Below are 12,567 nucleotides of genomic sequence, written 5' to 3'. Positions count from 1 at the left end.
ATTAAACCATGAATTAACCTAAACTGTTAAGCAAGAAGGTAATCCTTCAGTTCAAATTTGTGCTAGAATGGACCTTAATCACCTTTTTCTTATTGTTCATATATTTCCGCGAAGGGGGTCAAAGTATCCCACGTTTAATGAGCTATACTGCTCGTGTCACAGCCCCGCAGGCATTACCAAGTACATGTTAGGAGAGTTGATTAGACAAGGAGAAAGTACACAATAAAATCTACCTTCTTTGACCACTTCATTGCCACATAGTACATGATAAAAATACAAGAAAATTACACTATCGTTCTAGCTTTTGGCCAAAGAGAGAAAGAGTTGCATATCCACTAGTACACTACACTACGTCGAGGAAGACTAACAGGCAAACTTCCCAGGAAAATACATATTCAATTACTAATATTGCTGCAGATTTACCCCATGAGAGCAGACTGTAGCGCGTTGTGGACATCTACTCCAATTTGTGCTTCAATTTTCTCATAATCAGTAGTGGCTGAATTTAACTTCTGTGAGAACTCGGCAAGCCCCTTTTGGACCATGTTAGGATCAATATTATCTAAAGGAACAGCCTCAACTGTGATAATGTCTGCAACTGAGTTTGGATGGATAAAGGCAAAGCCACCACAGACAAAATACTTTGTTATTTCGTTGCCTTCCTGAAGAGAGATAATGCCAGGCTTCAGCTCTGTCATGGTTGCTGTGTGTCCTGGAAGAACACCCATCTGCCCAGTTATGGCTGGCACTATGACCATATCAACCTGCATATTAGGTTTTGGGACATGAGATTTTTGTTGATACAACTTTTAACTCCATACAAATTCATGCTCAAACTACATATATTTCAGCAACACAAACTACGATTTAATAATGATTGTAAAGATGATGGAGTTGTTGATTAGGCGTGCATTGCACATCTTCATCAGAAAGTTCAATTTGGTTCAGACTTCAGGATGCGGAGAGCAGGAGATCTGAATTTTGTCAACTTTTTCAAGTCTAAATGAGACTATTAGAGCAGACTATTTCAGTGATATATGGTAAGATACCTAGAAAAGCGAAGGCATAAAAGCAACCAACTTGAACAAATCCGTCACATTAACCAAAATATCTAATCAAAACAGCATTGGGAGTCATCAATGATCAGATAAGAGCCTGGCAAGAAGACATACAAAGATACACCAAGAAGTTTCAAAGGCTACACAGAAAAGACATAAAATAGAAAGGATCTTATTCCATGGCATCCCACAGAAAATCGATAAGATTATTTGGTTAGGGGTGAAGAGAATCCAGTAGTTCTGGAAAACAGATAAAATATAAAATTTCTGCATCATCAAAATTTTACTAGGTACAGAAATCACTTATGAGTTATGACTACTTTGTGAGTTGAATTGAACCTTCATATCTAATATCAACTAATCAAGCTTTAACTCAGTATGATGTTTATTTTAGCTCAGCACCACATGAAACAGCCTCATGATCCATCCTAGAGCTTCACTCCTATCTATAAGACTGAAACGCCTTTCGTTCTTTTCATGTCCCATACTATGATTTCACACAAAACAGGTTTTGCCAAAATAGGAAGATGTTAGAGCAGGAACAATGAAAGTCCAGCACTTCAATTAAACCTCAATATTGTAACAAGACATGATTCTCTAGCCTAAACTCTCCATATTAAAATCGAAAACAACATCGTAATACAGAAGACTGGAACAGCCATATGAATGGAGGTTCATTTGTCTAAGATTCCAATATCTAATTTTCACTTAAATCACATATCTCCATAATATTTTCATACTTATCATTTCCACTGGATTAGAATTTCTTTTTTAATATCAAAGTGAAGTGCCAATTTTAATCTTGATTGTGATACTCTATATTTTACTAGGCATCACCAAGATACCAACCACACAAAGTCCAGAGATCTGACAAGTAAAGGTGACACAAACATATGACCAAAAAAAGTTGAGCAAACAAAAATGAACCAATATTTCAAACATAGTCAAATCATGTACCAACAGAAATTTATACCTCTATAATTACTATTTATAGTATAAAATACTTCCACAGTTCTGTTAATATTGCAACAAGGAGGAAATTACGCATCCCAAAACACATTTTATATACTAAATAGTGTAAGAGTAAAAATTATAAAAACTTGATATTGTGAAAGTATCCTATAAGACGAATCCAACAATATTTCACTTGACTATATTTTGCTTGACGTATAACTCATATTATATGGTCAAACAACAGTGATGAATAGTGCAAAAAGTTCATAGTTGCAATATTAATAGAACGGAGGAAGTAAATAATACCAAAAAATTAAAAAAACAAAATAAAATACTGTAGTACTGTATAAATTGCTATACAGTAAAACCCATCGAAATTTACACCAGAAAGATTTAAACAATTGATTTACCAACCAACAACAAACCCAAAAATTCAACATTTTGATAAATTCATATTCATGTAAGATATAAAAACAAAAGAACATAATTAAGCAATCCATATTCCAAGATTAAATCTTTTACAATATAAACAAAAGAAAATTAATGTTATAATGTTACCTGTTTGTTGGAAAGGTGGGAAGAGTAAGGAAGATGAAAATTAAGGGTGAGTTTGGAAGGAATTGAAGTGGGTATTGGAGGAGAAGGTTGGATAAAAGAAAGAGGAATTTTTGGTGGGTCAAAGTTGGGCACAACTTTCATCCAAGCTTCATTGAACATTTCCTCTGCTTCCGCCGGCGCCGCCGCGTAGATGGTGGAGAACCACCGTGAGGCGGCGGCGCCGGCAAGTCGTGAAGCTCTTGGTAGCATGAATCGCTCGGCTCGCAAGTCGGAGAGAAGAGGGAGAAAGTAGAGAGAGAAGTGAGGAGTGAAGTGAGATGAAGTAATGAAGTGAAGCTTTCAAATGAGATTGTGTTTTATGTTTATTTTGGAGGAATTTGTTTGGTTTTGGGAGAAGGGAGATGGGTTTTTGTTGGGTTGTGGAAGGTGATTTTGACTAGCCAATGACCAAAAAACATTGTGGGGTTCTTTGAGAAATTATTTCCCAATTTTAATTATTGGAATAATTAGCCAATTTTTATCTATTCATTTTTAATAATTATTATTTCCAAAAAAATCATTTAGGAGTTAATAATGTTTATGCTTATATTGTATTGTGATTTGATTTGAAATTTGATTTGAGATAGGTTACAAATTACACAAAAATAACATGTAAATAATCCTTATCGAGTTATCGTTAGGTATTAGTGTCATTTCCACATTACTTCTTGGTCTAGCATCAATGACACCAATTTATAAACTTGAGGTCATTATTTCAAATTTTCAATTGGTGTTACGGCAGATTATTGGCGAGAAAGGATAATTGTGTTCACCCATGTATATAAATTTACACTTGTTTTTAAAAGTAAAGTTGATGCTTATAGCAATCTTTTAAACATAAAAGGAATGATATAAGAATCTCGTAAGAAAAAACTAGTCTTTTAAAATTCTAGTATAGATACAAAGTATATACCATTGATCTTCCAAAATTGGAAGTAGTGGCGCATCTATCTTAAACAGGAATCAAAATCATCAACTTTTAGAGAGAAAATACTTAAATATAAGTACTTTAAAGTCACACAAACATGATTGCCTCTTTGGTATAGGCAAATATAAAGTACTAGTATAGGTGGTCATGAATATAGGGGTTGTTAAAATGTGAAAGTGGGTGGGTTGAGTCATATTCCATTTAGCTTTGAAAGCCCAATTATAACATAGCTAGGTTGGGTATCTTTGGATTTTTATACCTAAAGTGTATTTGCACTTTCTTCTACTCTAGTATTTTTCTTTGGCCTTTCCATATTTTAACCTTCTCCTTGAGTTGTGCTTATGAGTTGCCAGAGCAATTGGCCAAACTTAATCATCTAGGTAGTATGTAGCTTATGCATGATTTATTAGTTGTCAATTGTCATATTTGTAGGTTATGGCATAAGTCCACTCTTTGTTTAAGAATTTAAGCAAGGTAGCAACTTGTTTCTTGATCTCAACTCGTTTCTTGACCTTGTATCTTTAAATGTAATTGACAATTTATTGGATCATTTATGATTTGATTTTTATAGATTATGATTGATTATAATGGGGGTGAAAACCCTTATAATTTGTCTAAATTCATGACAATTTTCCTAAAGACCTTGTTAGATGTTACTTGTTAATCAGTCATTAATTTTACATTTTGCTTATCGACTCTACTTTCTTACCCTTTTTCTTATGAAGTTGTTCAAAGTCTATTATTTTTTATCAACCTTTTACTTTAAGACTTTATCTCAACTACGATTATTTGTATATTGTTCGGGGTTGATCTACATATCCTAGCAATTTGTTAAAGTTGTGATATGTTCGACTCCTCCTTCCTCAATGTTATAGTCATTTGAAGAATTGAAGTCATCATCTTAGTTTGTCGTCTTGGTTCAATCAATGTCTTTAGAAGTCTTTGCAATGCTAGGAGCCCTGTTAAAATAGAACTTCTTATAAATCAATTGGGTTTAGATTATTTGACAAAGTTTTTTAAGAGTGGGGAAAAAAATGTAAGGACAATTCCACCCTTAATTGCTCCTGTCGATGACAATTGATCTCACAACCTCAATACGAGATACAATACCATCCTTGTCAATGGATCAAGTATTATTTTGAAGGAAAATGTTAACGAACACCCCGAGCGCGTTGGATAAGCTAGTTAAAAGCAAAAAAGATTAAATTAAAACTAACATTAATTACACCGATCAACGTGTGATTTTGTCATGTTTTCCCAAATTAATACCACTTGTAAGATTTTAAATGCTTATCCACCGTCGGAGGCATTCGTCCGGGACGTTCGTTAGCAAGATCCTATTTTGAATATTATCTTAATTTACTCTCTCCATAATCAAATCACACAATGTTTTAACGAAGAACAATGAAAACATGAAACAGCAAAGAATGAAATTGAACGGGTGAATTCAGGATCCAACTACCAAAAACTATTCTTCATATTCCTCAATTCCCTTAAACTCCATTGTTAATCTTCTTCACAACCTCCATTTCTCTCTCCTCCATGGAAGACCAACCTCCAAAACCCATCAAAGAACTCATATGGTTTTCCCTCATTTCCACTTCAATCAAACTCCTCTTACTCCCATCTTACCACAGCACAGATTTCGAAGTTCATCGCAATTGGCTCGCCATTACCAACTCTCTCCCTCTTTCTCACTGGTATTCCGACACCACTAGTCCTTGGACCCTCGATTACCCTCCATTTTTCGCCTATTTCGAGCTCTTTCTCTCTCTTCTCGCCGCAAAAATTGACCCCACCATTGTTAATCTTCATGAAGGTCTCAATTACAAGGCAGATTCCGTCGTTTATTTCCAGAGAATCACAGTGATTGTCTTCGATTTTGTTCTTCACTATGCAATTTATCGAATTACTCGAAAATTGGATTCGACAAAGCGGAGATTGATCTGGGTTTTGGTTATTTGGTCGCCTGCATTGTTGATTGTTGATCATATGCATTTTCAGTATAATGGGTTTTTGTTGGGATTGCTTTTGATTTCGATTTCAGCGTTAATGGAGGGGAGAGATTTGATGGGGGGTTTCTTTTTTGCGGTTTTATTGTGTTTTAAGCATTTATTTGCTGTTGCTGCTCCTGTATATTTTGTGTATTTGTTGCGGCATTATTGTAGAGGTGGATTGATCAAGGGTTTCGGGCGGCTTTTGATGATGGGATTGGCGGTAGTGGTGGTTTTCGCGGCGGCTTTTGGGCCGTTTGTGTACCATGATCAGGTATAAATGTTGCTTCTTTGTGGCAGTAGTATGTTTATGTTTGGTGTATGTTTGACTATTATGTTGTTTAGTTAGTTTGTTGGAGGTATAAATTTGAAAATGTGAGTTTAGTTATTACAGTATTGGTTTTATCCTTGCTTCTTTCTGCAACACTATTCTATTCTGTTGCGAATGCTGAACTGTGATGATATTCTTATTGATCAACCTTGTTTATACTGAATCGAACAATGTGAACTTTAGGGTTAAGAAATTCTTGAAGGGATGATAAATGGAGGGTTAGGATATGGATGAAAGAAGTTTGGAGATATGTGATTACTCTTTCAAAGAAAGAGAAGCTGAAATAATGCCAGTGTACCTGGAAATTGTATGGGGGGGTTAGTATGCATAAGGAAGAATGATTAGGTCTACTCGTTAGTCTTCAAGTAGAGTTCTTTAATTGTTGCAGGTGATAGAGAAATTAGAAATTTATAGGTGAAGAAAGTTTCTTATACGTCTACTTTGATTTATTTATTGTCACGTATTACCTATGAGTTGGTGATGTTAGCAAATCCTTATGGAATGTGGGTAATGGAGTATTGAGGAGCTGTAAATTAGATTCTTTGATGCACAATGCTTGTGCATTGATAAAGAGAACTTGTTCTAACAGGACATACATATTCTGATGTGCAACGTAGCACTCATAGATAACGGTGTCAACTTGTGAAAGTCCTTAGCTTATACTTCTTTAGAGGGGAGCTACGTCATGGTAATCAAAGCAAGCTTGTGAAGATTTTCTATTTATGAAGAAGTAGATAGTGGAGTAGGAATACTGCAGTTGATTTGTGAAAGCCAGCTTTAGGTTGTATAACCCTTGAGGGGGGATCGAGGGGGGATCAACTTTATTGAAAGGTTGTGAAGATTTGCTATGGACGAAGTAGATACGGGAGTTACTGAGTTAGGAATACAAGAAAAATGTGCCGTTGTGAGAACCAAGTTGGTAATTACTTAGCGAAGAGCCAAAGAATCATACTTTACATACCATAGCTGATCTAAGCTTGTAGATGTGCGGTATTGTTTAGATACACAGTGTTTGCAAAGTGAATAGCTGCATACTGTTAAAATGAGAGTCTGAGGAAAAGCCAAAACTCGGAAAGAAAGAAAATGGATGTCATAAGTTTTTAATGGTGTCCCCCCAATCTTTTTGAAAGTCATACAAACAGATATTTTTGTCATATGGGGTATGTGGTCTTTGCCTTAAGACATGATGATTAATGAAAAATGAGGTGGTTCTAGGCACAATTTATGACTCCCAAGGTCCTTTGGGAACCCATGGAAGTACCAGGTAATCTCGCCGGGTGAAAAAATGATGTACGGAAGCCAAATTTGAAGGCTATACACGAAATTGGAGCAACTTAGGAGGTGTCGGGACCTGGTTTCAAAAATTCACGGAATACTACGGGATGCATCCCGGAGTCATATAATGTTGTTTCGACACATATACGACCATTAGTCGGCTTCATAAAGGCCCCGTGAAAGCTTATAGCCAATACAAGAGGCGTGTACGAAAACGGGTAAATTTGATGCTTAAAAGCAAATTGGATGGTTCCACTCATCCAATTGGACTCTTGGAGGGTATTAGGGTCCATGGTAATCATCTCGACAATTTTTGTTTCCGGGTAAAAAAAAGTCGAAAATTTCCAAAACTGAAGGTTATAATTCACGCTTTTTGGGCAATTTTGGAGGTTTCGGACCCAGTGTAGAAAAGTCTTGAGATCCTAGGGGATACATTTTGGGGTCATATCATGTTGTTTGGAACCATATATAATCATTATATGTTGTCATTAATGTCCATGGTAGCCTTGACTTTATGAAATGGGTGCACGTTGTAAATGAGTATATTGACCTTTTAAAGGCTACCGTTGAAATTGAAATTTTGATTTTGGTGTCCCCCCTATCTTTTTGAAAGTCGGAACCCACAAATTTATACACATTGGTCCCAAATAGCCATTTGAGGGGATAAAGTACAGTTAATTACTAAAATACATAAAATTTCCAAAAACAATGAACTTGTTTCTCTGAGTGTGAATTTTCATATGATAGGAAGTCAACGCCAAGCTAGGAAAATAATCCATTCATAGCTATCCTAGGTAAAATGACATTCTTTGTGAGATGGGCTGAAATAAAAAGCATGACATTCTGTAGCAGTGGAAGTGTGTGAGCTTAGAGATTCCTGTCTTCTTAAGTTCTAGCAATTGATCTATTGAGTGGCATGGTATTATTTATTGTTTGATGTAAGTCCTAACTTGTGTGCATGTATGGCACATTGGTACTCATCAGATGATGAATAGTGCTCTTATGAAGCACTCGGGTCTGAGAATTCATTTGATCCAGGCATATGGCCCTCGGGTCTGGGAATTCTTTTGATCCAGGCATATGGCACTCGGGTCTTAAGGATATGAGATGCTAATTGAGCCTTCCCCTGATTGTTATGCTATATTCTGCACACTACATAAAACTCATTTTGACTGCATGTTTCTTCTTACAGGGTTATTTAATTGTTCAGTTATTACTTTGCAGATGCTTCAAGTCATCCATCAAATGTTTCCTTTTGGCAGGGGTCTATGCCATGCATTTTGGGCTCCAAACTTTTGGGTGTTCTACATAATGGCAGATAAACTACTTGCTTTCTTTCTCAGAAGAGTGGGTTTTAATGTCCACAGACCAACAGGTTCTTTCACTTCTGGGCTAGTGGGGGACTCATCACCTTTCGCTGTACTGCCTCAGGTAGAATAGTAGAATTTTAGTTCCGTTGCATTTTTATTTTCAAGTTTGTAAATTTACGATGGCTTATTATCTTTAACTTGTCTTTAAGTTCGGCTTTCTAATACTACTTACTTGTAATTTTAGTACACTTATGAATTGAGTGGCTTAGTTGAAAAAAATGCATGTTTCCATACTATTTTTTCACTTTATGTATGGAGGGTGGGAGGGAAGGGGGGAGGGGGGCTGGGGGTGGGAGAAGTCCTAAGAAAATCCTTATTGTATGGTTAAAAAGTAGCATCTTCTTGAAGAAAATCTTATACTGAAGGTATGTGTTAGTAAAATATTGGAGTTCAATGACTTCGAAGAATAGTATGAATTACCATTCAATTTTTAGAAGTGAACCCTCTTGTCAGCACCTTTTCTGTTTCCCCTGTCTTCTGCCTAGAACTTGTTCGTCAATTTTTTTCTTTTCACTATTAAGTAATCCTTGTGATGATTATGTTGCCTGGGCCTTACTTTTGTACATATGCGATAGTTGATTAAATAAGTCTTACTGTATATGTACGAATTATTTGTTAAGGAAATGATGTGATAATATCCTTTTTGTTCTGTCAACAGGTCACTCCGTTGATGACCTTTATGATGGTCTTGCTTGCCATCTCTCCTTGTCTTATCAAGGCCTGGAAGAATCCTCGGCCAAGGAAGATTGCTAGATGGATAGCTTATGCTTACTCATGTGGCTTTGTATTTGGTTGGCATGTCCATGAGAAGGCAACACTTCACTTTCTTATCCCTCTGGCGATTAATGCAGTGGACAGCATAAATGATGCACGGCATTACTTTTTGGTCTCAATAGGTATGACTTTGCTTTCTAATGGCTATATTTGATCATTGCTTCATTACATGATATTGACTAAGTTTATATAATAAATTAATTGATGTCTGCCATTTTAAGCTACGTAATGCACTACTCTTGCTGACCTTAGGCAACATATTGAGAATTGTTGAAAGGGGCTGATTGCCTTCTTATATGCATGCTATATGCTAGTGGAGCTAGTCTGTTTCTCATTGTATTTCACCTATAGGCTATGTGTTATTCATAGTATGATTTGTATTCGTCCACTACGTGATTACTTGTTTTGTAGTATGGTAACTTCACTTCTAAAAGTTCGGTTCAAAATTTTTGCACTACCCACTGTTCTTGGTTTTCGATTGTGGTCAGCTTAATGGCTAGCTTGCCCATCTTCTCCATAAAATCAACCTGTCACAATATGTTTCCCTCTTGAGTCTTCTCTCCTATAGTCTCTTCAATGGAGCTAGTCAGTGAACGATAGCTTGAGTTTTGATCATACCATGATAAGACATTACGAAGTTTTTAAAGCCAACAAACACAAAACATTGGGAAAAGTTGTTACTGAGAAAACTCCTTTCTATTTTACTAGTAAAGCTCAAAACTTAGCGTGGCACATTTTAATCTGCACTTCGAGTAAGTGATAGCTTCATAAAATGCCTAAGAAAGGAGAGAAAAAAATTCATGGAACTGAAGTTAAAAGCCATGACAGAAGTACGAGGTAGGCTATGTATCTTGCAGTGCTAAGTTTTTAAGTCCATCCAAAATTCCAAACCCATCTTGTATTAGGATGCATCTATGATATCGAAATCTATGTAAAAGTTGAATATAATCTTGATGTACTTCGTAATACAAATATAAGCCAACAATTAATTGCAGTTATTGCTTTCTTGTTAGTCATTTGAAAAGCTAAATCATTACAAGTGAAGTTGCTCACTTAAAAAGTAGCTTTTGGTCGGGTTGCTAATTCCTGTCAGACCGGGGCTCTTTGGTTTGTATAACTAGAACTTTGATGTATTGCCAGGGGGTTGGGGTGGTGGTGCACAATGATCTGGTTGGCTGTGCATAGAACCATAACCAGCTTAGATTTTCTTGTTTTGGTGTGGATCGCCATTTACATGCTCTACAGCTTCTCAAATCTGAGTCCTTAGAGGTTAGAGACATCAAAGCAAAGGTGGATACATCCTAAACTGGTCAGAATTGATGACTTTTGCATGTAACTTATAGCCTTTGGGAGTTTGGGATGTGTACTATTGTTTAAATTTCAACTGAGCCTAATCATATTGTAACCTTAAATCACATGCACTAACTACGCTTGTATAATAATAAATTAATTTGGAAATGCCTTCCTTTTTTTCAATCAATCAGTCAATCAATCAAACGCCTTCCTTTCTTTACTATAGTTTATTGAATGACTAATTAGTTTGGTACCTCTGCTATGCAGTTTCGTGCTACTCTCTCTTCCCGCTTCTGTTTGAATCCAGAGAATACCCAATAAAAGTGACACTGCTGCTTCTGCACTGCATTCTTATGTGGTTTGGTTTCTCCATTTTTTCTGAGTCAATACCTACAAATTCAAAGAAAGATTTGCAGAAGAAGAATGACGAACTGAGAGCAGAGGAAGACCAGGGAATTTCCGAGAAAGGAAGCCTTGGCATTGGGTGGATCTACAAGAGCTACTTGCTAGGCCTTGTGGCGGTTGAAATATGGGGTCAATTTCTACATCCTTTCATTCTTGGAAACAAGCTTCCATTTCTACCTTTGATGTTAGTTTCTGTATATAGTGCATTCGGGATCATGTACTCTTGGATTTGGCAGCTGAAATGGATAATTCTCTATTCTTGATGTCTCATTCTTTCTTCTTAGCTCGCTTCCTAGTGTAACCATGTCTGATATTTTAGGTCATACGTTGAGCAACTCGAGTATGTTTTTCCGGCTTGAATCTTTTCTCTGTCTCTTCGATACTTGCATGTATTACAAACAGAAGCAGTCCAATTTGGTGGTGGTTAAACATGAACCAAAAGGATTGATTTTCACTACATCATATTGGCCACAAATTATTCTTCCAGAAAGGGCTCTTTGGGCTAAAATGTAGGTGTTATTTAAGGATTGTTGGCCCAATAAAAGAAATACTATAAAAAGACAAATTTGCCCTTACATACTTAAAATAAGTTTGGTTGGAACTTGGAAGAAAGTAAAATGTTTCTTCCACATGACTATACCACCTTCGTTTTTTTTAGTTGACACGTTTTGACTTTAACATTACACTCTCCTTTGACCGTGTTTTATGTTTTATATGTAATGAAAAATATAGTCATGTGGGATTTTGTTAGATTCGCCACGATAAATATTTTCATAATATCAATTTTTCATAATTTTTGCTTATCGGTAATTAAAGATATAAATAGTTAAATTATGCACTGAAGTACAAGTATATGATTGCAAGGGTATAGTTGGAAAAAAAGTACATATTTTAATAAATCAACGCTTATTTTGGCTAAAAAAATAAAAAAAAAGGGAAGATTAGGATACGAAATTAGTAATTCCACAGCTACCATCTTCCATTACAATAATAAGCCCATAAATATTGTTAAGCAAGATGTCATTTGCTTTGGTGAGCCATTGTAGGTAGTTTTTTTAGCTTTGTAATAATATAATATCCAGTAAAGTGTATTTGGTTAAGCGTTTCCATTATGATTATGGAGCATTATTTTTCGATATCTAACATTCACTACTATTCAATACAACAAGGTTGAATTGAATCAAGGTCACTAGTGTCAAATGTCAATGAAATTGAATTAACCAAAATAAATGCTTGCCATTTTAGTACTCCAAGTTTCCGCCATTAGTAGACACGTTCACTATTTCAATTTTCAAAATATTGTAATAAAATTTAGCTTTCTATTGCGTTGAATTATAATTATTATATAGTGACTGGATGTTCTTTTTACTTAAAACAAGGTGACTTGATCTAAATTTAAAGTATGATTTGATAAGGTTTGATTTTCTTCACAATTTGATATATTGGCGTAATTAGGCTTAAATAGCTAGATATATATCACTTATCATGTGATTTAAGAGACATTTAATATTATCAAAGCATAACCAAAATCAAGTGATGGAGAAACGACGAATTCTAACACAGTACAATTGTCATCAATCAAGAGTAT

The 12,567-nt window shown here is 35.6% G+C and overlaps 2 protein-coding genes across 2 annotated transcripts; one reads left to right on the top strand and one right to left on the bottom strand.

Annotated features, from left to right (window-relative positions):
• Nucleotides 1-216: 216 nt before the first annotated feature.
• On the bottom strand, nt 217-2,952 carry LOC145638387 (ATP synthase subunit delta', mitochondrial-like). The gene is made up of 2 exons (XM_081689356.1): nt 2,571-2,952; nt 217-764 (listed from the first exon to the last, which is right to left on the bottom strand). Exons 1-2 carry the CDS (start codon nt 2,817-2,819, stop codon nt 420-422), a joined length of 594 nt encoding a protein of 197 aa, XP_081545482.1. The 5' UTR covers nt 2,820-2,952; the 3' UTR covers nt 217-419.
• A 1,986-nt stretch (nt 2,953-4,938) lies between these two features.
• On the top strand, nt 4,939-11,544 carry LOC145638386 (dolichyl pyrophosphate Glc1Man9GlcNAc2 alpha-1,3-glucosyltransferase-like). The gene is made up of 4 exons (XM_081689355.1): nt 4,939-5,805; nt 8,362-8,568; nt 9,166-9,403; nt 10,842-11,544. The coding sequence occupies exons 1-4, from the start codon at nt 5,080-5,082 to the stop codon at nt 11,240-11,242; spliced, it is 1,572 nt and encodes a 523-aa protein (XP_081545481.1). The 5' UTR covers nt 4,939-5,079; the 3' UTR covers nt 11,243-11,544.
• Nucleotides 11,545-12,567: the final 1,023 nt, after the last annotated feature.

This window comes from Chenopodium album, chromosome 7 (assembly GCF_948465745.1).
Source record: "Chenopodium album chromosome 7, dcCheAlbu1.1, whole genome shotgun sequence".
Lineage (NCBI taxonomy): Eukaryota > Viridiplantae > Streptophyta > Magnoliopsida > Caryophyllales > Amaranthaceae > Chenopodium > Chenopodium album.
This window is presented reverse-complemented; position numbering and strand designations above follow the sequence as displayed.